The sequence below is a fragment of the Trichechus manatus genome, unplaced genomic scaffold (assembly GCF_000243295.1).
Source record: "Trichechus manatus latirostris isolate Lorelei unplaced genomic scaffold, TriManLat1.0 scaffold00066, whole genome shotgun sequence".
Taxonomy (NCBI): domain Eukaryota; kingdom Metazoa; phylum Chordata; class Mammalia; order Sirenia; family Trichechidae; genus Trichechus; species Trichechus manatus.
The window spans coordinates 9,234,387-9,261,262 of NW_004444002.1; the positions used below are offsets into that span (position 1 = coordinate 9,234,387).

At 39.3% G+C, this 26,876-nt stretch overlaps 1 protein-coding gene across 1 annotated transcript in view; it reads left to right on the top strand.

Annotated features, from left to right (window-relative positions):
- Nucleotides 1-26,876, top strand: part of OCRL (OCRL inositol polyphosphate-5-phosphatase) — a 53,390-nt gene that overhangs the window by 23,023 nt on the left and 3,491 nt on the right. The window contains exons 10-21 of the mRNA XM_023734283.1: nt 805-921; nt 1,024-1,211; nt 3,206-3,317; nt 4,683-4,792; nt 6,790-6,925; nt 12,227-12,337; nt 12,923-13,088; nt 13,361-13,596; nt 21,106-21,129; nt 23,915-24,031; nt 25,050-25,134; nt 25,738-25,865. Coding sequence (XP_023590051.1) covers nt 805-921; nt 1,024-1,211; nt 3,206-3,317; nt 4,683-4,792; nt 6,790-6,925; nt 12,227-12,337; nt 12,923-13,088; nt 13,361-13,596; nt 21,106-21,129; nt 23,915-24,031; nt 25,050-25,134; nt 25,738-25,865 — 1,530 coding nt within the window. The remainder of the gene's footprint in view (nt 1-804; nt 922-1,023; nt 1,212-3,205; nt 3,318-4,682; nt 4,793-6,789; nt 6,926-12,226; nt 12,338-12,922; nt 13,089-13,360; nt 13,597-21,105; nt 21,130-23,914; nt 24,032-25,049; nt 25,135-25,737; nt 25,866-26,876) is intronic.

A 26,876-nucleotide genomic window follows, 5' to 3' on the forward strand; every position in this document is an offset into this window, starting at 1 on the left:
CCCTCCCTACCCACCCTGGTAACCATCAAAGAATGTTTTCTTCTGTGTTTAAACCTTTTCTTGAGTTCTTATAATAGTGATCTCATACAATATTTGTCCTTTTGCGACTGACTAATTTCACTCAGCATAACGCCTTCCAGATTCCTCAATTTGATAAGATGTTTCACGGATTCATTGTTGCTCTTTATTGTTGCGTAGTATTGCATTGTGTGAATATATCATAATTTGTTTATCCATTTGTCCATTGATGGGCACCTAGGTTGTTTCCATCTTTTTGCTATCATGAACAGTGCTGCAGTGAACATGGGTGTGCATATATCTATTCGTGTGACAGCTCTTATTTCTCTAGGATATATTCCAAGGAGTGAGATTCCTGAATCGTATGGTATTTCTATTTCTAGCTTTCCAAGGAAGCACCAAATTGATTTCCAAAGTGGTTGTACCATTTTACATTCCCACTAGCAGTGTATAAGTGTTCCAGTCTCTCCACAACCTCTCCAACATTTGATTGTTTAAACTTTTAATGTTGCCTACTCCTGGTAGATTAGGAAGTGATTAAAATAATGGATCTAGAGCTTGAGTGTACTCATTGTCCCTGAGGGCTTTTAACTCTTATTGGTCAGAGTCAGATTAGAGCTTCTCCAGAGAATTTTTGTTTCTTCTTTATTGGGTCCATAGGGAAATTAGAGAATTTCAATTCAGATTTGGGCATTGTTATGTCTTCCTGGTGGAAAATTATTTGTGGGAAGTTAGATGTGTGGCAAAGAATAGTATTAACCTTTTATAACTCCCTGGAACTCATAGGTTCAACTAGTCCGCCTTGTTGGGATGATGCTCCTTATATATGCCAGAAAGGACCAGTGGCGATATATCCGTGATGTTACTACAGAAACAGTTGGAACTGGAATCATGGGGAAAATGGTGAGTTACTTTGGAAATGAGGTTTACTGTTACTTATGTCCATGTGAAGTTCAGTTGCTGTTTGTGTCTTTGTACTAACTGAATTTTTACTCTTGCTAACAGGGAAACAAAGGTGGAGTAGCTGTGAGATTTGTATTTCACAACACTACATTTTGCATTGTCAATTCTCACCTGGCTGCTCACGTGGAGGACTTTGAGAGAAGAAATCAAGATTATAAGGACATTTGTGCGCGAATGAGTTTTGTGGTCCCAAATCAGACCCTCCCTCAGCTGAACATCATGAAACATGAGTGAGTGGTTAACTCTCCTTTAGCCTTTGAATAGTGGGGATAAGAAGAGGTTAAAGGTGGTGCGAAACTGGAGAGCTGTGAAGAGTGAGGTATTAGCATTTAGGGGTTGGGATCACAAAGAAGAAAGGGTGTTTAAGGACCAGCAGACTCATTGAGGCAGAGAAATAAGATTTGACATCATAGGAAAAGTTAGTTGTATTAGTGGGGCATCTAGAGTAATGCTGGAGGGGTCAATTTCATTCAGTTTTTATTATAAAATAGGATGTTCATTGTAAATGTAATAAAAGATTAAAAGTAAAAATCCCTATTTCTCATCCTCCACCCTCCCTAGCCAAGCCCCTCTCTCCAAAGGAAACCACCATGAACAGTTTAGTGTGTATCCTTCTAAATCTGTGCTGTCCAGTGTGACAGTCAGGAGCCACATGTGGCTATTGGACATGTGAAATGTGGCTAGTCCAAATTAATCTATGCTGTGAGCGTGAATTATGCACTGGATTTCAGAGACTTAGTAGAGAAAAAATGTAAAACATCTCGATTTTTAAAAAATGATTACATGTTGAAATAATATTTTGGATATATTGGGTTAAATAAAATTATTTTCACTTTTTTTTAAACTTTTTAAATGCAGCTACTAGAAAATTTAAAATTACATTTGTGACTTGAATTCTTTTTCTATTGAGTAGCCCTGTTCTAGCTTATCTCTAATGCACACACACAAAAATATACTTGTTATATAGGATTGTATTATCCTATTTCTTGTGGCTCTCTTTCCAAGTCAGTATATAGAGATCTGCATTATTCTTTTTTGTGCCTGTGAATCATTAAGAATAGGGGTAGAGGAGATTTAAAGACACCAATGGAGCAATAGGATAATATGAGCGAGAGATCAGTGAAAAATAGGCCTTAATAAGGATAGACACAGAAATCAGTTGACAAATGGATTGGGTGGTAGGAAATGATTAGTTGTAAGGAAATTAATGCTAGGGATTTAAATTCTGAGGGTGATTGGAAGTATATGGCTTGAGATGGGAATTCATAGGAAAGCAAAAGATGATTTAGGGGTATTAGAATCAATAGAGAGTCGAGTAATTGAGGAAAGAGTCGGGAAGGGTAGTGATATCGGACTGTTTCCATATTATGTCAACAATTAGAAATGTCATATGGAATTCTGTTTCACAGTGGTAAAGTCAAGGCATTGAAATTTATGGTCATAAAGTTGCCCTGAAATTCCATAAATTTATTTCTGCAGGATTCCATAAATTTCATGTTGTAATTGAGACTGGCAAAGTGACCCATTTGGAGCTTGAGATAACAAACAGGAGAACCTATTTCGGTGTGGTAATTTCAGGGTCTCCCTCTGTGGGGCTTTCCACACATCTAGAGGCCTGTTACGGTGATTGGGAGCTGGAGGATCCCATGCCATGCTAGTCTTCCTTCTTGCCTGGATCACTTGGACTGTAGATCTTGGGCAGGGGTAGACAGGTTGCCTACCCTGGAGAGGCTTAGACTACTTTCCTACTGGGCCCTACCTGGGAGAGCTGTCATTCAGATCATACAGACCTTAATGGAGAGCCTGCAGAACCTCAGCACTCTGAGAGGCAGAAACCGTTCAGATTCTCTTCCCTTAGAGGACCTGGCAAGCAGCCAGGCAAAATTTTGAAGCTAGTCCAGCAAGTAAACTTCATGCTTCTCAGTCAGTTTAACTTCTTGTCTTCTGAATCCCATACATATACTGTTTATTTCCTCATTTTTGTTCTTTATGTTTTCATGTATGGAATGCTTATTTCTCCCGCCTATTTTATAATCTGTGATGTCTCTCAGGTGTTGAGACTACTTGCCCCCAGAGAATCAGTTATAGCTTTAAACCCTTTGACAGATAGTGATAAATGAATTCTTATCAATAAATTACCCATTTTTCTTCTCTTCATTCTCCTCTGGTTAATTTTTTAATGCTAATTATGGCTACTTCTGTGCATATATTTCTTGATTCTCAGTGTTGTCATTTGGTTGGGAGATTTGAACTATAGACTTTGCATGCCCGATGCCAATGAGGTGAAAAGTCTTATTAATAAGAATGACCTTCAGAGACTCTTGAAATTCGACCAGGTAAGTAAATTTTTCATTTTATAGGTACTTCCCTAGATAGCAGATGAGACTATTAGGTTTGTGAAGTAGACACAGGGGAAGTATCTCTCACTCTAGGGAAGGAAGGTAAGCTCTTACTGTCTTGTGAAAACAGTGTGACTAGTGGTGTAACATGCATTGCATACATACAGGGTGTCTAGTTCTTTTATTAGGTCTTTGGGTGGAAGGAGGGGCGATAACATTAATAAAAAGGAATTATAATATTTGTTCAATAAGTCTTTATCAAGAAGAGATTTCAGAAATTTAAAGAAGTTGAAGAATGGGTGGGGTTAACTGGAGAACACTTCCTAGAGGAAGTAGGCCTTCAGCTATGGTGATGTGGTTTGGCAGCTGGAAGGAGGGAAAACTGTTCTGTGATTGCTTGGCAGGCTAAGCAACAGCTTGGAGGTAAAAGTGGGAGGTCCCATGAGGAGATTGGGAAACACAGAAAAGAAGTTTGTCTGGGATAAATAACATAGGCTGTGGTCTGATGGAACTGATTGATAAGTTGGGGCTAGCTGGTGTATAGATGAAAACACCTGTGAAGAAAGCATTGTTGCTATAGCATTTATATGAAACCTGATATTCGGGAACCTAGTAAATTTGCCTCAAAACCTTGCATGTGACTTTACTTCAGCATATGGATACTGGCTGCTAAAAAAGTGAATGCTTATTAAGGGAAGACAATGTTTTGACTTGATCCAAAATATCTTTAAATCCCTATGTGAATCTTTTTGACCTTCAGACATACTAAAAAAAAAAAAAAAAAAAAAATCCAGGTGTTTTGCAGTAGTCACCCTTTCGTGGCTGTACCTACTTTCACACTGAGGTTGGCTGACCAATTTCTTTGCCTTTTTTTCTACCTCCTGCCCCCAAGAGGGGTACAGTTGGAATGAATTCTGACTCTTAAGTAACTCTGGTAAATATTGGAATGAGGATAACTTTCAAACAATTTGTAACTATTCACTGAATTTAGCTTTTATAATTATCCATTCAACATTTGTGTGCTTTTAAAAAAAAATAATTACTCGGTGGTTCCAGCCTGCTTTCAGGGAACTTACGATTATTCAGATTTCATTCTTCCATTTTACCCCTGACCACCATTAGCAGTAAAAATTAATGATATGCTAATAAGGAGCACCCTATGTGAGGGTGAGTTTAGATGCCATGGGAATGGAGTGCCAATAATTAATTCATAAGATACAGAAATCTTATTCACATACTCTCACAGTTGTAAGGGCTATGGAACTAGATACTTAGAAATGGGAATGGTGCCTGCTCAACATGATTATCAGCTATATTACTATGGTATTACCCTGCTGATGTGATGCCTCTTTTTATCTCTAGTTAAATATTCAGCGTACACAGAAAAAAGCTTTTGTTGACTTCACAGAAGGAGAAATTAAGTTTATTCCCACTTATAAGTATGACTCTAAAACAGATCGATGGGATTCCAGGTAAAGTAACAAGAACCTTCTCAAAAAAATAGGCTAAGGCCTGATCTTATTTCTGTCTTTCCATATTGGTAAGGGACTGGGAACTTTGTAGGTCATGCCCTAAGCAGATAGAAAAACCTAATGGCTAACCAATGTCACAAAACAATGTGTGTACTAATTGTTTAACGAGAAGCTTGTTTGTTCATAAACCTTCATCTAAAGTACAATAATAAAAATAAATAATTAAAAATTATATAAATAAATATGAATTAAAAAAAAACCTAATGACTATGCTATTACAGAAGAGGTTTTTGTTTGTGTTTTTAATTTTATTTATTGTTATTGAGATTAAACACAGCAAAATGTACATCATTTCAACAGTTTCTACATATACAATTCAGTGACATTGATTACATTGTTTGAGTTGTGCAACCATTCTCACCCTCCTCCATTAACATGAACTCACTGCCCTCTAAGCTTCCTATCTAATTTTGAGTTGCTGTTGTCACTTTGATCCCACATAGATAGTTCTTAAAAGAGCTTAATGCTCAAGGTAGACATTCTTTACTAGTTAAGCTAAACTACTGTTTGGTTTTAAGAAGACTTCGGGGGATATTTTTGGTTTAAGGGTTAGCAGAAGAGTTTTTAATTCATGCATACTCACAGACAGATGGCATATGTTAGGAACATATTACTTATATGTCAGAGCTGCTGAAGTTGGGCTACCTGCAGTACCTATTTTCTCTCACCTCAGCAGACTTGCTTAGATTTTTGCTTTGCTGATCTCATCCCATTTCTTACCTATTGCAACTATTTAGTTGAGGATATCAGAAGGTGAAAATACTCAAAGGTCTGTGAAAGATTTTTCTAGCACAGTGGTTCCCATTCCTGAGTACACATTAGAATCTCCTGGGGAACTTTTAAAAGTACTGATGCCTGGGCCCCACCTCTGCTACAGCCATAAAATGTTAAGAACTACTGTCTAAGAGGCCCTTTGATTTCCTAATTACCTCAGTATAGTGCCTCTGTCAGTTAAGTTCCTGGTAACTATTTGTCTTCAACCTAAAATCTATCTCTTTGTTTCCGATAGTTTCTTAGCAGGCTGAGCCCAGAAGTTTGAAAGAGAAAGGGAATATTTTGCTTCTTTTAGGCTCTGAGAGCACTGGGGGTGGGGTAAGGTGGTGTGGGGAAGGTTCTGTTTGTATTACTCTGCTCCCCGGCTGCTGATCAGCAAATGAAAAGTGACACTCACAGATCTTGTACACTTTGCCTTGTTTTTTCCGCTCACCTGACTCGAAGCCAACTAAGGAGCTACTGATATTTGTGTCACGTTCTGGATCAGGTGTACAAGGTGTTGCTCATTCTAATGGAATGATAAATAGGTTTTTTCCCTACCCTTGGTAGTCTGTGGATTGTTATATATTCAGACTTGCATGCCTAGATGTTAGTTCACCTCTATTAGAGAAGCTAGACTTGCCCATAAAAGTCCAGGTTTAAAGGAGGGATCTCTACTCTTCATCTCTAGAGATTAGGCCCAGTCTAGGAATACGGGATTGGATTTTTAGATTTTATTCGTTATCTGTCTGGAGTGAAGTGATTTTGTAATTCATAGAGCAAAAGAGGATGCAGTGTTCAGAGTATAGTCCTAACTTTCTGAGGCTGTTTTAAGAGGGTGCTATTATACTTTCCCCCGTGGTGGAATTATTGACGATAGAATCCTAGTCTTAGGAAAACCATTTATTCGTTCATTTAGGTAGCTATTCACTGAGCACCTCCTTTGCATGAGGTACTGTGCTAGGTGCTGGGAGTTCAATGGCATACAGACAGACAGTTCCTTTACAGAGCTTGCAGTGTGGTAGGAAAGAGAATAGTAAGGATTGTTAGGGAAGGAGAAGTACATGGTTCTTTGGGGACATATAACAGGAGGGTCTAACCTGGGTCTGAACCAGTGTGGTGGGTATTACATGCTTGTGTGGTATGGTCTACGTTCTGTTAGTAACTCATTTCTTTATTTGTAGTGGGAAATGTCGGGTTCCAGCCTGGTGTGACCGAATTCTTTGGAGAGGAACAAATGTTAATCAGCTTCACTACCGGAGTCACATGGAAATGAAAACCAGTGACCACAAGCCTGTTAGCGCTCTCTTCCATATTGGGGTAAACGCTTGTTTGTTCATTCGTTTGTGCACTAAGTATCTATTCTTAGAGCATTATTTAGCCTGAAAGTAGATCAATGATTCCATGAGCCATAAATGTGTCCATAACCAAATAATCATTTGCAGCATTGGGAAGTTAGTGCCCTCAACCCTTCTAAATACTCTCCACATAGGTCTGCACTTTCCCAGCCTTTTAATGATGTGCATGTTTCTCATGCTGTACAACAGTTGGGTAGTAACTTTAGCCTTTTGAAGTCATTATGCATAAAGAAGAATGAGAGGTTAGGTTTTAAAGGATGAGTAGCTTTTCATCAGATGAATAGTAGGCAGGGAAGGCAGTGAGGGAAAGGTTCCAGGTGGAGGGAAGCGAACAGCAGGGGCAAAGGCACAGACTGTTCAGAATACAACCAAATCTATATATTAACTTAAGAGGTATGATGTATAGGTGTAAGTCTTCCGATCCAGGAGCATAGGCTTTAAATTTTTTTTTTTTGACTCTGTTGCATCCTAGGCTGGGTTAATGCCAGTTATTTAATTTTTTTGTCTCTGTTGTGAGTAAAAATTTATTTCCCATTGTATTTTCTAGCTTTGCGCTGCTAGTATGCAGGTTATGTCCTGTAATCTTCCTGATATAACTTACTGCAGCCAGTACATTTAGATTATTTTTTGGATTTTCCAGACCTACAGGCATGTAATCTGTCAGAATTTGTATAGTATATTGCTTAATAGGATGGACTTTATAATTGGACAGCTTGGATTTGAGTCCCATCTCAGCCCCTTTATAACTGTGTAACCATGGACAACTTATGTAAGCTCTCTGTGCGTCAGTTCCCTCCACTATAAAATGGGGGCAATAATGGTACCTACTTTTGAGGATTAATGAGTTAAGACATGCAAAGAGTGTAGTAGGGTAGATTTCTTTCCTCTGTGTATATGTCAATTTTTTGGCTTCTGAGATAGGTTTTACCAGCATATCTTGTCCTGCTCCTGTTTTAAAAAGAAATGACTTCGGGACTTTTCCTTTAAGTAGAAATCAGTTCTTGGCCCGAGTAGATTTTAAATTTTATTGAGACAGTTATGACTTTACTTTTGCCCATTTTGAAATTTGAAAATAATAATAGTAAGTGTTCCTCAAATAGTAGCTAGTAGCTACATGCCAGTGACTGTACTGGGCAGTTTGGACACATCTCATTTGCTCCTCACAACAATGCTTCAAGTTAAATATTTCCCATTTAACAGATGAGCAAATGGAGAACTAGCAAGTTTAAATGACTTCTTCTGTGTTTAAACCTTTTCTTGAGTTCTTATAATAGTGGTCTTATACAATATTTGTCCTTCTGTGACTGACTAAATTCACTCAGCATAATGCCCTCCAGATTCCTCCATGTTATGTTTCACGGCTTCGTCGTTGTTCTTTATCGTTGTGCAGTATTCCATTGTGTGAATATACCATAAATTGTTTATATCCATTCATCTGTTGGTGGGTGCCTAGGTTGTTTCCATCTTTTTGCTATCGTGATCAGGGCTGCAGTGAACATGGGTGTGCATATATCTATTCATGTGATGGCTCTTATTTCTCTAGGATATATTCCAAGGGGTGGGATTGCTGGATCGTATGGTACTTCTATTTCTAGCTTTTTAAGGAAGCACCAAATCGATTTCCAAAGTGGTTGTACCATTTTTCATTCCTACCAACCGTGTTCCAGTCTCTCCACAACCTCTCCAACATTTATTATTTGATGTTTTTTGGATTAATGCTAACCTTGTTGGGGTGAGATGGTATCTCATTGTAGTTTTGATTTGCGTTTCTCTAATGGCTAATGAGCATGAGCATTTCTTCATGTGCCAGTTAGCCGCCTGAATGTCTTCTTTGGCGAAGTAGCTGTTCATATCCTTTCCCCATTTTTTAATAGAGTTATTTGTCTTTTTGTTGTTGAGGTTTTGCAGTATCTTGTAGATTTTAGAGATTAGATGCTGATCAGATTTGTTGTGCCAAAATTTTTTTCCCAGTCTGTAGGTTGTCTTTTTACTCTTTTGGTGAAGTCTTTTGATGAGCATTTAAGTGTTTGATTTTTAAGAGCTCCCATTTATCTAGTCTCTCTTCTGGTATTTGTACATTGTTACTTATGGTTCGTATCCTGTTTATGCCATGTGTTAGGGCTCCTAGCGTTGTCCCTATTTTTTCTTCCATGATCTTTATCGTTTTCGATTTTATATTTAAGTCTTTGATCCATTTTGAGTTAGTTTTTGTGCGTGTTGTGAGGTATGGGTCTTGTTTCATTTTTTTGCAGATGGATATCCGGTTTTGCCAGCACCGTTTGTTGAAGAGACTGTCTTTTTCCCAATTGATGGACTTTGGGCCTTTGTCAAATATCAGCTGCTCGTAGGTGGATAAATTTACGTCTGGATTCTTAATTCTGTTCCATTGGTCTGTGTATCTGCTGTTGTACCAGTACCAGGCTGTTTTGACTGCCATGGCGGTATAATAGAGAATCCTGGAATATTTTTAATACTCTATACATATTAATCCGTAGCTTCCAGTAAGATATTTTAAAAATTTTCAAGTTTCCTGTGTAATTTTGTGTATCTTTAATAAAGGTCTACCTTTTTCGTTTTTAATGATTTTTAGATCACACAGGAATTCAAAAATGCTTTCTTTTTAAAATTAAAAAAATTGTTTTTTTAAACAAAATTTACAGATAAGGCTAAAGTTCTTCAATACTTGTTCTGCTCTACACTCCTACCTTCGCCGAAACCCCCCTCCCCAGCCAGGCCAACTACATTTCTGAGCTTGGGGCGTATTTTTCTAGACGAGCACTGTCCAGTAGAGCTTTTTGTGATGATGGAAGTGTTCTATATCTACACTGTCTAGTATTGTAATACTGGCTGCATGTGGCTATTGAGTGCTTGAAGTGTGACTGAGGAACTGAATTTGTAATTTTATTTATTTATTTATTTATTTAATTTAATTTTAAGTAATTTAATGTAATTTAATTTTAATTTTAATTTAAGTGGCCATGTGTAACTAGTGGCTATCAGACAATACAGTTCTAAACCTTTGCATATGCTTTTCTGTTTACCTGTAAACAGTATACAGTGAAACCTGTGAGAACCAGAGCTTGACCTGACTGCCTTGTTTTTCCAGGCCTCACAGGTTTTCTGCCTTTGACAGGGTGCAATCTTACCACTTTTCTGTTGCTCACTATTAGTGGAAAATATTTGAGTTTTCCTTCTCTGACAGGTTTCTGCCTTACACAGATTCTGGCCTTTGCAGGTTTTACTGTAGTATCGTTTTGTATATGGATGTGTATATCATAAATTGACTCATACTGTATGTGTTGGCCTGCAACTTGCTTTTTAATTTTTTAAAAAAATTCAGCAGTTTGTCTTGGAGAACTGTTGCTGTTATTGCATAAGATCTAGTTCATTGTACTTTTTTTCTTAATTCCTAATTTTATTGTAATTTCCTTTTCTAAAATGGATTTATCAGGTGGTAAAATTCTATGATGTTTTCTTCCCCCTTATTATCCTTGATGTGCCATTAAGTGCTATGATCATGATAACCCATTGAGAAGAGGTTTGATTTTATTGAGTAACCACCCCATCTTTTGGACTCTTGGGCATATTACGATTAGAGGCTTTAAAAACCACATTACATTTTTAAGCACAGTTGGCATCGATGACTGTTGACAAAGGGGCCAAGTGTTCAATGGCCAATTAATTAATTAATTTCAGAAGACTTGCTGTGGGCTGGAGATCAAGCTGAGATAGTGTCCCCACCCCTGCACTTAGTAATGTGGTTTGCTGCATTGTTTCTCAGAATTTGGTGGACATAGGAATTGTCTAGGGAGCTTTTTAAAAATGCAGGTGCATGGACCCCACCGCCTGGAGTTTGTGATTAGTAGGCCCAGGAATCTGCATTTTTTAAGACATTCCCAAGTTGATTTTGTTGCAGGTGGACCACAGACCACACTTGGTATTTTGGATAAGGTCTTGCTCTAGAGGTCTAGGTATCACCTTTGGTATTAACTGTAGCAGTAGGCAAGTTAGTTGATCTTTTTGTATCTCAATGTTCTCAACTATCAGAAGGAGAGTAATAATCAGTGCTTTGATAGCCTCATAGAGTTGTTGTGAAAATAAAATGACATATGTAAAATACTTTATTTTTTTTCTGAAATAAAAAGTTGCAAAATTTTGTAAAAGTAGAAGACACTGTTGTTAATATTTATAGCTATAGTTTTGGACCCTGGTGACACTAAAGTGGTTGCTTGATCCTCAGTTCTCTAAGATTTACAGTTCAAATATGTAAAAACCTTCACAGTCTTTCAGATATTTGGTTCAGCTTTGATGTTCTCATATTCCACTTTTGCCTCAGAACCTCTGCCGCATACATTAATTTTTCTTTTTGATATGGATTTTTGCGACTTTTTCTATTCGAAAAAGAAATGGGTTTCTCAGTAAGTTAAAGTGCTGTGTTTTATTCATTTTTGCCAGCGATTCGTATGAAGTTTTAATAATAAAAAGAACAGTGATATCAGGAAGCATAAAGTGCTGGGTCAGGGAGGCAGATATTTTGATCTATTAGTCAAGATGATTTGTTTGTTGGTTATCCTGGTTTTACTCTACTCTAGGACGTTTTGTGTAGGCTGTTTTCTAAAATGGCCGTAGGTTCCATTTATTAACATAGCTTTGCCATATATAATCTGAGCATTGATATTATTGGGCATAGCAGGTAATAATTAAACCCTTTAATCATATTTTCTGCTGTTTCACCACTTTATGATGACTGTTGGAAACAGTTAACAGGTGTGTTTTCACATTGTTAATTTGTACAGTGCAGGAAATCATTTTTACCACAATTGTCACATTTTCTCCACCAGTAAATAATTTAACAATGGAGCAAGAAAATATTCTTCCCAAGTATCTATTATTGCCAAACTTCTTAATATAGAGGTTTAACTTTTCCAGGAAGTTAGCCAAGTAGTCTTACCTACCTTTGCCTTAAAATGTGTGCTTCTGTATTTCTTAGTTTAATTTATGGTTGCCTTAGTGACCTTTTAAAAATGGTTAGAGAATCTTGGCGATATATGAATTGGGAGCACATAAGACTAAAATAAGAACCTGTTTTCTTTCAGGTGAAAGTTGTAGATGCACTGAGCTGTCAAAGTGTTGGAGAACGTTGCTTACACCACAGTTTCTTTTAAATGATGGCTGCAATGACCAGTTTTAAATTGTTATATAATCTCAAAGGGAGATGAGTTAGGAGCATGTAAGACTGAAAACAGTGTTTGTTTTCTTCCAGGTGAAGGTTGTGGATGAACGGAGGTATCGGAAAGTCTTTGAAGATATTGTACGCATCATGGACAGAATGGAAAATGACTTCCTTCCTTCCTTAGAACTCAGCAGGAGGGAGGTGAATAAAAATACATGGTCTCCCTGTCTTCTGCCCATTGCGGTTAGCACAAAGGAAAGCATCTTACTTAGAGAAGGCAACGCAGCAAAGTAGTTCAGAGTGTGTGCTCTGAAGATCAACTGCCTCTATTCAAATCCCAGCACTGCCATGTAGTAAATGTGTGACCACAGGCAAGTATCTTACCCTCCCAGAGCTGCAGTTCCCTGTTCTGGAAAAAGAGGTGGGTGTTAGGATTACATCAGTTAATACACGTGAAGCTCTTAGAACAGTGCCTGGCACATAGTAAGCCCTCAGATGTTGGCTGCTCTTATTTAATATTTCAGAGTTGCTGGTTAGTTCATATCACAGGAAATAGGAATTGGTCACAGGATGAGGATCCAAAAACAAGAAAAGTAGCAAAGACCATGTAACTCCTTGTCTTCCAGTGTGGGAATAACAATATATGAAAGTGGGTGGTATGAAGCTGGCCCAGTTGCACACCTGGTGAATAATTACCTTATTCTTTATTCATATTCTCTGGAATAATCTAACTGACTTACTTCCCCTACTAGTGATGCATGTTTGTGTCTGTCTGTTATTCCCCAGTTTGTGTTTGAGAATGTGAAGTTTCGGCAACTACAAAAGGAGAAGTTCCAGATCAGCAACAATGGACAGGTTCCCTGCCATTTTTCTTTCATCCCTAAACTTAATGACAGCCAATACTGCAAGCCATGGCTTCGGGCTGAACCTTTTGAGGGCTACTTGGAGCCAAGTGAGTTTTCCCTGTACCATTGTGTCTGCTTGCTGTGTACCAACACCTCCTGACTCCCATCCCCTCCCTTTTTTTAACTTCTTGTTTTCTAACCACATGTCTCTTACCTTCACTGTCATTATGTTTGTGATGCCTCTTTTGTGCACCCAGTCTCTTCCCTTTCATTGCTTGATGGTTTTTTTCAGGACACTTCTTCTGTTGGTTCTCATGCCCTGTTTTTGCTTTTCCACTGGAAGTTTCTCTATTACCAGGTATCATCTCTTACATTTCAGATGAGACAATAGACATTTCCCTTGATGTGTATGTCAGCAAAGACTCTGTGACCATCCTGAACTCGGGGGAAGATAAGATCGAAGATATTCTTGTCCTTCACCTGGATCGAGGCAAAGATTACTTCTTGACCATCAGTGGAAATTACCTCCCAAGTTGCTTTGGTACATCCTTAGAGGCTTTGTGCCGAATGAAAAGACCAATTCGAGAAGTTCCTGTTACCAAACTCATAGACTTGGTAAGAAGCATCCTAAGACACAGACCTCCTTTAGATGTAATTCTCACCATACTTAAGTGATGTCCTCATTGTCTCTGTGCTTTCTGTTTTGTTTGGGACTATCAAGTGATAAATAAGAATGTCACTTTACTCTAGCACTACTTGGATTAGCTTAAGCTAAGAGGACAGGGGAGACGGTAATTTGTAGTTGGCTCTCGTCAGGAATATAATATTAAGCTCACTGAATAAGATTAAAGGCTCTCTTCTCAAAAATGAAATTCTTATTTTTTTAAGCTCTTCATACTTTCAAGTCACTTCTATATATACTAGCATGCATGTGAAGTATGGTAATGGGGGGAGACAGTCTTGCCCCTGTTAAACATATAAGAAAACCGAGGCACAGAGACATTATCTTGCCCAAAATCAAATAAGTCAGTGACAAAATTGTCACCCCAGTTTTCTGATTCTCAGTCCGGTACTCCTCACTATACTACATTATATCTAACCAGAGTAAAAGTGTTACTTTTCAAAGCACAGGCCTGTAAGTGGACTTTGGAACACCTGCATCAGAATCCCCAGGCTGCTTGCTTATTACAAGTACAGGTTCCTCCTCTTCCCCCGCCCCCACCTCTGGCAACAGAATCAGAACCTCAGGATGTGGGGCCAAGGAATCTGCATTTTATCAGCATTCCAAATGATTATAATGTACATTTACGTTTGATGCTTATTTAATGTGATTCATTTAAGAAAGGAAAGGATGATTTCCCCACTGCCAAGCCAAGCTCTAGTTTCAGCCGCCTTATGAGGGAAGTGCTTATTATCTTCCGTAACATGAATTGATTTAGTACAAGTCCATCCTTCTAAATGAAAAGATTGTTGGATTTGTATGCAGACCTTTCTGGGCTTTATAAGTATATTCTTGGTCTTCTCCCAAAAGAAAACTAGGTCAGGTGTCCTCCAAATGTTATCATTCACATTAGTATTCTCGCACTCGTTTTGGCCTAGCCTGAGCAAGTGATTTTATTGTCTGTGGGGGGAGGGCTAGACCAGCAGGCAGGCTGCTGGCTCGTCTGAGTGCGATCTGCTCTGTTGCCATGGAATTGTTTTAGCTGTGACTCAGAGAGCAGATTAAAACACTGGAGTCCAGTCCCTGCATTCTTTCTCGGAATTTACTTGTTTCCCTAGAGCCTTCATGACTGAGTTTGTTACCTTTGTTTGAGAGAGAACCATTTTCTTCAGAAATTCATATCTTGACATTCTGATATTTCTTGTTTTCTCTTCTACCACCATATTCCTGTCTTTCTAATTTAGTATTTCACCTTTCAGAATACAAATCATTCTAAATAATGAAGTCGTTTTCCCGTTTTTTCCCTCCCCCTTCCCTTCCATCCCAAGCACCATTTCCCAGCTTTAGTTTTGCTGACTGTTCATTATGAAAAATTTCTAATATGCAGAAAAATAAAAAGGATAGTACAGTGAACACCTACATACTTTACATACATATATATACATATACATTTTTTTGCTGTACCATTTGAAATTCAGTGGTACTATCATGTCCTTTTGCCACTAAACACTTAGCCTGCATCTCTTAAGAAAAAGGACAATTTTTTTATAACACAGTACAATTACACCTAAGAAAACTAACAGTAATTCACAGTGTCATCTAATATTCAGTCCATACTCACATTTCTCCACTTGTCCCAAGAAATCCTTTTATATAGCTTTTTAAAAACCAAAATCCAGGCTGGGTACATGCATTGTATTTCACTAGGTCTGGTAGTCTCTTTTATGGTAGAACAACAGGTCTCTGTTTTTTTCTTTAATGACATTGACTTTTTAAGTGTCCAGTACAGTTGTCCAGTAAAGGGTCCACTGTTTCGTAAATTGACTGATTGTTTCCTCTTAGTATTTTTTAACTTATCCCTTTATACTCCCTCCTCCCCACATATTTCCTGTAAACTGGAACCTAGCTTTGTTTTTGGTAAAAATTGGGAGAGGGATTATAACACCCTTTGCCACAGTTTTTCCCATATTACTTCTGGAAATAGCTAGAAGGAGGCTCAACTAGCCTAAAAAGTTTTTATTTTATTTAAAATAACAACAGGTAATTCAACCATGTTTGCCCATGAATAGGAAGTAGCTAAAATCATTAGAGAAATTAATGACTCTGTAGAGAGCCGTTTTTCTTTTTGTGGACAAATGATTCCAGGTAAAAAATAGAACCCTGGTCATTTTTTAATTAGAAAATTACTGAGTGCTTGTTAAATTGTAGGTGTATGGTCATCATTTATTCTTTTAAAGCTTTTATTTTGTAGGATTTAGGGTTCTGATTCTTTTTGCAGTTTGTTGCATTTCAGTGTTATTAAATTCCTGTATCTCATTAATGAGGTATTATCCATATTAGTACAGATCAGTAAACAAGGAATCTAAGATTATCTGTACCCTATTCTTAATACCTTCCCAACCTGTTTTGACTTGATTTTGGCCTTTTTAAATGCTTTCTTAGGTCTGATGTTTGTTCATGTTTGTTCCAAGCCCCAAGATAAAATTTCAGATCCTGTAAGGCGATGCTATTAATAATTGATACTTGACTTCTATTGTGTTATTTACTCTAAAATATTAGTAAAGCCAGAAGTGAGTTCATTGCATGTGTTGAATCTTCACGTACTATCCCAGAATGATTCTTGTGCCACATCGTCTTCCCACCAAATACAGAGTGAAATAACTGGCATAAGTCCTTTTCATTCTTCCTGTCCTCAATGATAGTGACTTTTGCCAATGTCTAAGACTCCTAGAATAGTTAGGATTACCACCAATAACAAACAAATGAAAGTTTATAGTTATCTTTATCCTCTTCCAGAGTTAAGATATGTTTTTCTGTTTTATAGTTTAAATAGCATATTATCATCACTATTTATTCTTTATATGCTGGATACAAAGTATTATAGAGTTTATGTGGATTCCTATAATTTAGTGGTGATGTAAGTATACTTGTATGTATGATATGGCTAAATTCTAAATCACGGTTAATAGGGAGTTTGGTTAATGTCCAGTGTGTTTGGTTAAGTTAATGTTTTGGCAAATCATTTAAAATGAATGTTACAGAGCTTGCAATTTGTATTAGCCATAGATTCCTGTGCTGTTTACTCAAGCCCGTATATGCTGTAAAAGCTTATTGATTGACCAGCTAATCTCTGTAAAAATCAGTCTCAGAATCAGCCTATTTTGGCTTTAATGAATATTTGATGCACGTAGCATTAACAAGACTAGAAATGATAAATTCAGCACATAAGCAACTGGAGTAGAAAAATGATTTGGGGAGAGTCATAGAAGTATTTTGAGTCAAGTCAAAGGACGTAAGGAACCTGTATTATTACATTGGGTGAGCAGGCTCTTCCAGGCATAAGGGCCATCTTGAATAAAGGTGAAAGGAAAGGTGAAAAGTAAAAGTAAAAAGACCATGTGTGAAAAACTGTAAGATTTCCCTGGAAAGAGTGAGGAGTAAGGATAAAAGCGTGGGATGCTGGGTAGGTAGAATGGGAGCAGATGATAGGGAGCCTTGAAGTCAACAGATGATCTTCTGCTTGAGCCAGAGGACATCTCGAACCACCAGAAGGCTTTGATGATTAGTATGAGGTTGTAAATCAAACACATTCTGGTGTTGCTTGTAGAGTGGACTAATGGGAAGGAGGAGACCAAGCTTGAACTATCCAGATCTGGTTAAGGGTTGTGGTTGTAAACATAGAAATGAAAAAAATGCAGGGCTGGGTGGAGAAACCATTTGCTTAGGGGCATGCCTATTAGGAGAATGAATACCAAAAATATGGAATAACAACTTAGTAATTAATTCATCCCTGGTGGTCTTTTCACTGAGTGTTTACTTTTTCTTAACTGATCTAACCACTCATTTCTTATCCTGTTAGGTATATAATTGATGTTTCTTATTCCACATTGAACTAACCCTTTCCAGAACTTCACTTTCCTGCCTTTTATTTTTAAATTGAATCTTGGGTCTCTAATGTCTCTTACATTATTTAACCATGCATTTACTACTGAGAAGATTCTAGGAGGGTGAATGGTGGGGCAGAGAATGATTTGCATTGCATTTGGAGTGTGCCATTGTTGTCCCACTCAGACAGTCTGGAACTAGGTCCATTTTTTTTATGTGATCAACACAGCCTTTTGCAGAGAGTGGGCAGGTCAGTTGAACTAAGTGATTAGTAGTAATCTTAGAACTACCTGGGGAGTAGGCTGTTGATTAGGAGGGACTAAGTGATCTGTTTGTATTTTTAGAATTGATCCTAGTGTTGAAATAAATACAATTTATACCTGCTTTCTCTATGCCTGTACCCAAAGAGTAGACTCTTAAGGGAAAACTTGCTACCCCTCCACTAGTATCTAATCAGTCAAACTCCTTTTGACTCCTTTCAGTTTTCCTCTTTTATCAATTCAATACTCTTTTACCGTTATTAGTTAAGGTTTTTACTCTCTCATGTTTGTCCTACCTTGATAGCCTTTTAATGATTCCCTTTGCCTCTGTCTCTCTTAAGACCCTTCAGTGTTTCCTATTCAAGGCTGTCAGATGGTTCTATGATACTGCTTTGGGGCTTATCACTTACTTGCTTACAGGCAGTCAGTGGCTCCCCTATCCTTGCTGAATATAATCCAAATCCCTGAACCTGCCCCTTAAGGTCTCCCATAGTCCGACTTCAACATACCTTTTCAGATTTATTTTCCCGCTGTTTTTCTCAACATGCCCCATGCTCCCCACAAGTTAGATGCCTGACTTTTCCCTAACCTCACCTCATGATTTACCTTCTCTGTGCCTTTGCTTATTTCTGCCCTCTCCACTTGTAATGTCCTCTCCCCATTTTGTGAATCTTGTGAATCTTTTAAGGGCTAGTTAGGTCCCACCTCCATTGTGAAAAGTCCCCTGACAGTCTTAGCTGAAAGCCATCTCTCCTTTCTTTGAACCCCTGTTCTGCTTGTTTGTTTGCTTTTTTTTTTTTAAATACCATCTACTGACAACTCCTACTTGTGAATTATAACAATATGAGACTGTAAATTCTGGAACTCCTCACCATGACTCGATTACAAGCCAGGGTCAGGACCCATGTCTTTTTCCTTTATCCTCATTTCTATCTCCCTCCCAGAAAAAAGGAGGGTATTTAGCACACTGCCTTTTACTGGCAGATGATCACTGTTCAAAACAAACTTCTTTGAGGGCCTTGTCTTGACAGGTTAGTATACAAAAACTCTGCCTTGTTTTACTCAGCATGTGCCATGCATTCATGGGAGGAAAAACAGAGAAGTCTGTCAGGCCCAGGCAGGTTCTTTATTTGTTAACAAGTAGTCTTAAATTTTAAAAAAGGTTGTATGTGAAAAATGTGTTAAATTAGATGTTTGGCATTCAGAATTAACTTTCACATTAAAAAGTAATATAACTACAATACTATAAGTGTTGTATAATTCATAAAGAACTACTGCTCTGATTATTTTTATTTGACCTTCTGTGTGGTATTTAAGAGTCTAGGTAGCAAAATTATAGAGACAATAAAAAGATCAGGGGTTCAGTGGGAGGGGAGAGGGATGAATAGGTGGCGCACAGGGCATATTTAGGGCAGTGAAACTATTCTGTATAATACTGTAATGGTGGGCACATGACATTATGCATTTGTCAAAATCCATTGGATTGTACAACACAAAAAGTGAACCCTAATGTAAACTATGGACTTTAGTTAATAGTAATGTATTAATTGGTTCGTTGATTGTAACAGATGCACCACAGGAATGCAGGATGATAATTGCAGGAGAAACAGTGTGCAGGGGAGATGGGGGGTAGATGGGAACTCTACTTTCTGTACGGTTTTTCTGTAAACCTAAAACTGCTCTAAAAAATGGTCTTTAAAAAAGAGTCTAGGTAAGCTCACAAAAGCTTGTTTAGTTCGTAGTGTATCTAATAATACTAAAAAACCCAATCGCCATATGTAACAATAGCTTGGGGAAATGTACTCAGCATTACAACTTGGAATGTCAGGGAACACCACCGCCCTGCCCCGCCCGGCTCCCCATGCATTCCTGACAGTAAGATTGGGATTTCTCCTGTTACCTATCAGAAGTGAGACATGTGGTTTATACTTTAGTTCTTAGTGGTCTCTAGTGGGAGGATTCCAGTTGGTAGTCGCTGGAGGGGTGAGGAGCTTTGAGACTCAGGCCTTCTGCTGGCATACCCACTACCCCTTGGTTTTAGGCTACTTCCCTGTCCCTATGAGGTAAATATTATTATCCCTGTTTAGAGATGAAGAAACTGAGGCTCTACAAAGTTTTTAGTAACTAGCCTAAGGTCTGTACAAACTTACTAAGAGGCAGAACCAAGATTTGTACCAAGATGTGTCTAACACCAGCATCTCTACCCTTTCCATTAGGCATGCTGCCTTGAAATGAGGGCTTCTCACTGTCTTTAGCCTGTTACGGAGTGGAGTACATTCTCACAGCTTTCCACTACCTGTCTGTCCAGGAAGCAGTCACATTGTCCTTTTCGAGTTGTCTAAAGGAGCATAGTGGTAAGGGCTGTGGAGTCAGTCAGACCTGGGGTTCTACTCTTGATTCTGCCACTTACAACCTAATAGTAAGCATGACGTTGAGCAACTAATTTAATCTCTCAGAGTCTCAGTTTCTCTCTCTGTAAAATGGGAATAATATCTACTTTGCATACATGTGCAGATTGAATGTCATTGTATATGAACACTGCACAATTCTTGATACAGGGCACATGCTCACTAGGTGGTTGTGGTAGTTATTGTTGCTGTTATTATTATCGAACAAAATAACACAAAAGACAGAGAAGATAAAAAGGTAGTGTCTTCCTTCCCCCCTGCTCCCTCTTATACCCTGTAGGAAAACACAGTAGGGGATAGTGATGGATTTTCTGGTCCACAAAGGTCTGAAATGAAATTCGTGTACGTTCCAGAGGGACCTCCAAGTCTGGGGACTCTAGGGGCCTTTGAGGAGGGATCTGGGTATGGGAAGATAGAAAGGAATCTCGAATGCTGCTCAGGAGGCTAGCTAGGGGGAAAAGAATGGCAGTGGAGAGGAGAGAAGCTTACTGTCTCCTTCCCTGTGGCCCCCATCAGGCCCGCAACCAGATCCTCCCATGGCATTAGGGCAAGGGGAGGGGCAGCAGCAGGGTTGCCTCCAAGCAGCAGATGAAGAGAGGAGGCATCTGTGGGCATTTGACTGGGCCAGCTGGCAGCTGACAAAGGGCACAGAAGTCTAGGTCTGCACATGTATGTTTCTTGAACAATATCCTCAGTAACCGCACAAACTTGTGTAGTAGAGAACTTTGCCTATGGAGAATGTGTTCTATTTTCTGCCATCGTAATTTATTTGAAGAATTCAAAGCTGTTTAAAGCGTATGTGTCTAGTAAGCTAGTGAGTTCTAATAGTACTGATCTGTTTCTAATTCTGTAAGTTAATTCTAATCATTTTCTATCTGTAAATGACTTTCTTTTCCTGCTCTGCTCTCAGGAAGAAGACAGCTTCCTAGAAAAGGTAATGCAGTCCATTGGTGGTAATGAGAGTTTCCTTGTGCTTGATTAACACTTAACTGTGCTCCTTGGAATGTGTACCTAGGCTTACCTCTGACTCGGTGAGAATCTTCCAAAGTCCTGCCAGCTGTCTTTGAATGTGTCTGAAGTACATTAAAGATAGTTACTGCACATGTCAAGGTGTTGAGACTCAGTACATAAAAGCAATAGGACTCAAGGTTCTAGATTTGCATTTTCTAAATGAGAAGTAACTAAAGAGCTGTCTTGATGTATCTGAAAGCTCATGAGGTGGAGGAGGGTACTGCTTAGCTGTCCTCTATTTCCAATGATAGTAAAACCAGAAGAAGTGGATTTCTGTTGGATTAAGAGTGACTTGGGGTTAGTAACAATAGTGATGACTGAAAGAATACACAGAAACACTCGAGAAGTAGAGTGTAGAATAGAATCATGGAGCTGAACAGGATCTTAAGGGATCATCTGGTCCAGCTCTCTCTGCCTTCCGACAGGGCAAGGTAATGTCTCCATTGTACTAGACTAGACAACTAAGGCCCAGGAAGGTTGAGAAACGTGCTAAAGTCATACTGCTCCTGGTAGCAGGGGCATGGGGTGGAGGGTACTAGTAGGGGCCTGTGTGCCTATTGAAGCGCTCCTTCCGCAGTGCCTCACTGCCTCTCTATCGTCAGCCTGGAGAGCTGCCTGGCTCCACACAGGACTGTCAAGTAGAGGAATCTGGGATTGATAAAAAGTCTTAAAGCACTTTCATACAGTATCTGATGTGACCTCCCCATTTGGTGGAGCGCAGAGTTTAATGTGTTTTGATAATGGGGATAGTGTATTATTTTTGTGCTTTAGTTATTAGTACTAAAGTTACAAAGTATGGGAGTATCAGATACTGAATGTGTTTTGTTGAGAGATGACAAAGTGCTCTTGATTTTCCCTTTGAAAATTAGAGTTCAGGATAATCCCTTTGAATTATTTAAAAGTATTATCTCTTGTGCATGATCTTTCTTTAGACTTCAGAGACACAAGTGTGCTATTTCCTATTACCACACCTGAATTTGCAAACGGATAGCAGATAGTATATATAACCTACTGACACTTTATTAACCTTTTTAAACCATTGATTTCAGACAGCTCTGCTTCCTAGCCCTTCCCTGTTAGTAGGAGGCCATGTTCTGCCTTTTTATCTTGGACAGTGCCTTGTGTTGCCTTAATGCCTTAGTACAGGAGAAGTTCCAATTGGCTGTCAGATATTTTTTAAAGTACATGAATCAGTGCTGAATAATTTATAGATGGTAAGTTTGGAGGCATCTGCTAGAGAATCTGTACAAGTGTTGCATTTGGTCCAGAAAGTTAGCAGAGTGCATTATGGACAGTGTTTTGACTCTGACATCATGTGGATGCTTGGATTTACTACTTGCAACTGGAAAGAAGCTAGTGGATGAGCTGTTGATAGAAGTTCTGGCAACTATAGGGAATACGAATATCAAGTGATTGAATACCAGGGAAAGAAAAAAAGGAAGCAAAATGAATTTAAAGACAGTTGATTTTAAATGATAACCAGCTATCATGCTCCCTTTTCTTCCTTTTCCCCCTCAAAAAGGCACAGCAGGTTTTAAAAGGTCAGTGGTGCTTATTAAAGAACACACTGTTAGAAAGAGCCCTCAGCTCTGCTGTAGTCTACAGTATTGAAATGCTGATTTTCTTTCCCTTAAAGCTACATGGCTGGGAGTTGCGGATGGAGTTTACAGATTGCACAATGGTGTGCAAGAATTTCCTAAAGTCGAACATACACAATACCTGGTTTTAAGCTGGAGGTGGTTGGGGGGTTGCGGGGGAGATGCAGATAATTGGTCACAGTTTTCTCCACTAGGGTTTTTCTGAAGGCTGCCTTTTCACCTCTTTCAGACACCTTTTTTCATATAATTTATATTTGACTATATAAACATAAGATAATTGAGTTTGTTCCCCAATCATTTTTAAATTCCAGTTTAGTTATTGGTCTAATGTATGCCTCTTCTGGATTTTGCTCTTACATTCTTTCAGAAGAACCTAACAGAAAGTAGAAAGATGGGTGGATAGGGTGAGAGCGCCTAGAAATTTTTGCTAGACTGTTAATATGGACTCAGACCCTAGACTTTTCACAGTAGTTCTGGCACTTGGTTTTCTGTATTCAGTTTACTATTTTCGGATCTTACAGCTTGTGAGTTTTAGTGCCTTAAGTTTAGAACTTCTATCAAGCCTGAAGTATCCATGTGGGTCTAATGTGGAGAGTTGTCTTTAATTCCTGAGAAATGAAGAACCTCGTTTAAATCAAGAAGGAAAATAGTAATATTTGTGGTAAGACCTGAAAGAAGAATAAATTAAAAGTAAATAAGAACCTAAGTGTAGACACTGGTGTCTCGAAGTACTGTATTGACAATTGTAATTTCATGGTCCCCAAGTCGCCAGTGATATGTGGACTCTACTGTGACTGTACCACCGGAGCACTGGTTCTCAGTGTCAAGCTTGAAAGAATTTATAGCACACAATGCATCCACATGATAAACCTAATAAACCCAAATGAAGTGCTTAATGGTTAAGTGAAGCATTTTGGAAAGGAGATCCTTTAACCATGGGAAACAGTGTGGAGTGTCTGCTGACCAGGGGTGTCCCCAAGTGAGAAAAAAAAAGTTGTTGAGGTGATGATCAGATTATACCCACGTAAGCAGAATTTGAAGGAGATTAAGTTACACACATAAGACTTTATTCTGAGACACCTTTGATTCTCATCCTTTTTCATCTGTTAGGAGAAATCTCTTCTGCAGATGGTTCCCTTGGATGAAGGTGCCAGTGAGAGACCCCTTCAGGTCCCCAAGGAGATCTGGCTTCTAGTCGATCACTTGTTTAGATACGCCTGCTGCCAGGTAAGTGAGAGCAGGCCTTCTCTGTAACTTTAGAAGATATGTGAGTACTATGGGGTACTAAGCTACCTCCACACAACAGCACTGTCAGATCACCTGTGCTGGTGGTAATATCCCTATTGATGCATGGAAAGCTGAAGCATGCAAGCTAAGCGATTTCCCTAAGATTTCAGCGTAAGGGGAGTGGTAGAGCTTGGGCCAGAACTGAGAATGCTTGTCTCTTCGACCACTCTGTACCTGAGTCTTTGATGCCCACTTTAGCTTTCATGTAGGCAGTATAGAGTTTAAAGTCCAAGGCAGACTTCAAACCCATTTCTTTGATTTGGTCCTGATTTTGTTTTAATTCTATGTAAAGTACTAGCCATCCCCTCCTTCCCCAACCCGTCACCCCAAAAGAGAGAAATATCTTGGAATCAAATTGAAGGATCGTTTTTTCTTACCCAGAGAAGAGTAGCATTGCTTGAAGGTAAGGTCTAGTACGAATTGCCTTTACTGCTTCCCTAGCATTCAGTAGTATCAGTATTTGAATGTAGATATGCTGTTGGGTAGGTGCCCTGGTGGCGCAGTGGTTAAGCACTGGGCTGCTAACCAGCAGGTCAGCAGTTTAAACCTACCAGCCACTCCGCTAGAGAAAGATGTGGCAGACTGCTTCCATAAAGATTACAGCCTTGGAAACCCTATGGGGCAGTTCTACTCTGTCCTTATAAGGTTGCTGTGAGTCAGAATCGACTCGATGGCAATGGGTTTCGTTTTTTGAGTATACTGTTAGGACTCTGCCTTCGATTTCTTGTCAAGAGGCTAGAAGTGAAACACCTGGTTTCCTGATCTGTTCCCCTGCTGTAACTGTAATAGGCTAAAACCTTCTGATTTTCTTGTTTGAAATCAAATTTCGCACAGATTACAAAGACGATATAAGAAAAAAGTACTATTTTTCACACCTCCATCCCTAATTATTGGTACACACATCACCCTTCCTTTTTGCTTCCTTGCCTTGTTCCCTTCATTCTGACTTCTTTGGTAGGAGGACCTGTTCCAAACCCCTGGAATGCAGGAAGAGTTACAGCAGATCATTGATTGTCTAGATACCAGCATTCCTGAGACAATCCGTATCCTTTCTGATAAAGGCTTAGGAAGCTCCACGAGTACTTGGCCAAACTCTTCTTCCCACCTACATTCGATTTTCATGTTTCCATATTTATTTTCTTCGTAAAACTATCTGTTATTACAAGGTAGTTGTTGACTCTACGGTTGTTTCTCAGTTCCTTTCGACCTCTCTCTGCATCAGGTTCTTACTAAAAGGAATCAAGAAGTAGGTCCTAATGACTTTCAGTAGGAGTGGAACATAGGACTCACGGCACTGGTGCTGTTCTCCTTCAGGTGACTCCGGCCACCACACGGACTGTCACTAGGTCAGGGAAAAGGATGGAGAACATTGGTGGCTAGTTTGTAGGACTGATCCAACGTGAAATGTCATCCTGTGGGCTATAGTCCCCTGGCACTGAAGTTGGGCCAAAACCTCCCAAAAGTCTCTCATCAGTTAATAACAACTCAATTGCAGGGTGCCTGGGCCAATAAAGTATCAGACCACAGTTAGGATCAGTGTGCCCTGAGTAAGAGGAGGGAAACCACCCCTGAGGGAGTGTGAGCAGGCAGGGCCTGCGTGTTGCCTTTTCACTGGAGCCCCTTTCCCTTGACTTCTGCTCATCCAGCTGGCAGTAACCACTCTGTGGCTGAAGCACTGCTCATTTTCCTGGAAGCACTGCCAGAGCCAGTCATCTGTTATGAGCTGTATCAGCGATGCCTCGACTCTGCCCACGATCCCCGGATCTGCCGACAGGTGGGTTTTATTCATTCTCCCACATTCTGAGGATGTTTGGGGGCAGGTTCCCCCATACAGAAATCATCAAGTTTATAAAGCTAACTAGGCTTCCAGCTCCATGGTGGGATGGGTCTGGATCGGTTATTCATGGCAGGACGCCAGCACTGATACTCCTTACATTTTAAGTTTAGTAAACATTTCCTGGTATGCCTGCTACCTATTCCTAGGCGGCCTATTTCCATTTACAGAAAACATACTGGGGTGGATACCTCTACTCTGGGATAAGATTGGTGAAGCTGATTGCATGGAATTCTGGCTGACATTACCAGGAAGGGTGGGTAACACTGGGGAGTCTTTCTTTTTTTTTCTTCTTGGTCTTTGTAATCCTGAAATAATTTTGGTGCGCAGTAGCCGAGAATACCTCTGAATTGAACTATGACATTGTAGAGAAAACCATTCAGCTTGAGAAGGGCAGATTCACACCGACCTGCTTATGAGGCAGGTGGGGTGTGAATGTGTGATGACCACATGGCCTGGCGAGTGAGTGGACTGGGGCTAAACAGTGTGACCATTCTGACTTGGAAGTTATCATTTGGCAGTTATAATACTGGAGGATTATGACAGATGAATGCAATCCTGTAAGGGTTAAATTATCAACTACTTTTATGGAAGCTCTAAGTTCTGCTTACTTCCTTCTTCCCCCTATTTTCCCCACTTCCCCCCCTCTTTTTTTTTTATTGTTGTAATTAAATGAAGTTTACATTTTAGGTTAGTCTCCCATACAAAATTTTATACATACATTGTTACGTGACCCTAATTGCTGACCCCATTCTGCGACAGCACACTCCTCCTTTCCGTCCCTGATTCCCCGTGTCCATTCTACCAGCTCCTAACCCTCTCTGCCTTCCCATCTCACCTCCGGACAGAAGCTGCCCGTTTAGTCTCTTGTATCTACTTGAGCTAAGAGGCACACTCCTCACGAGTATCACTTTATGTCCCACAGTCCAGTCCAATCCCTGTCTGAAGAGT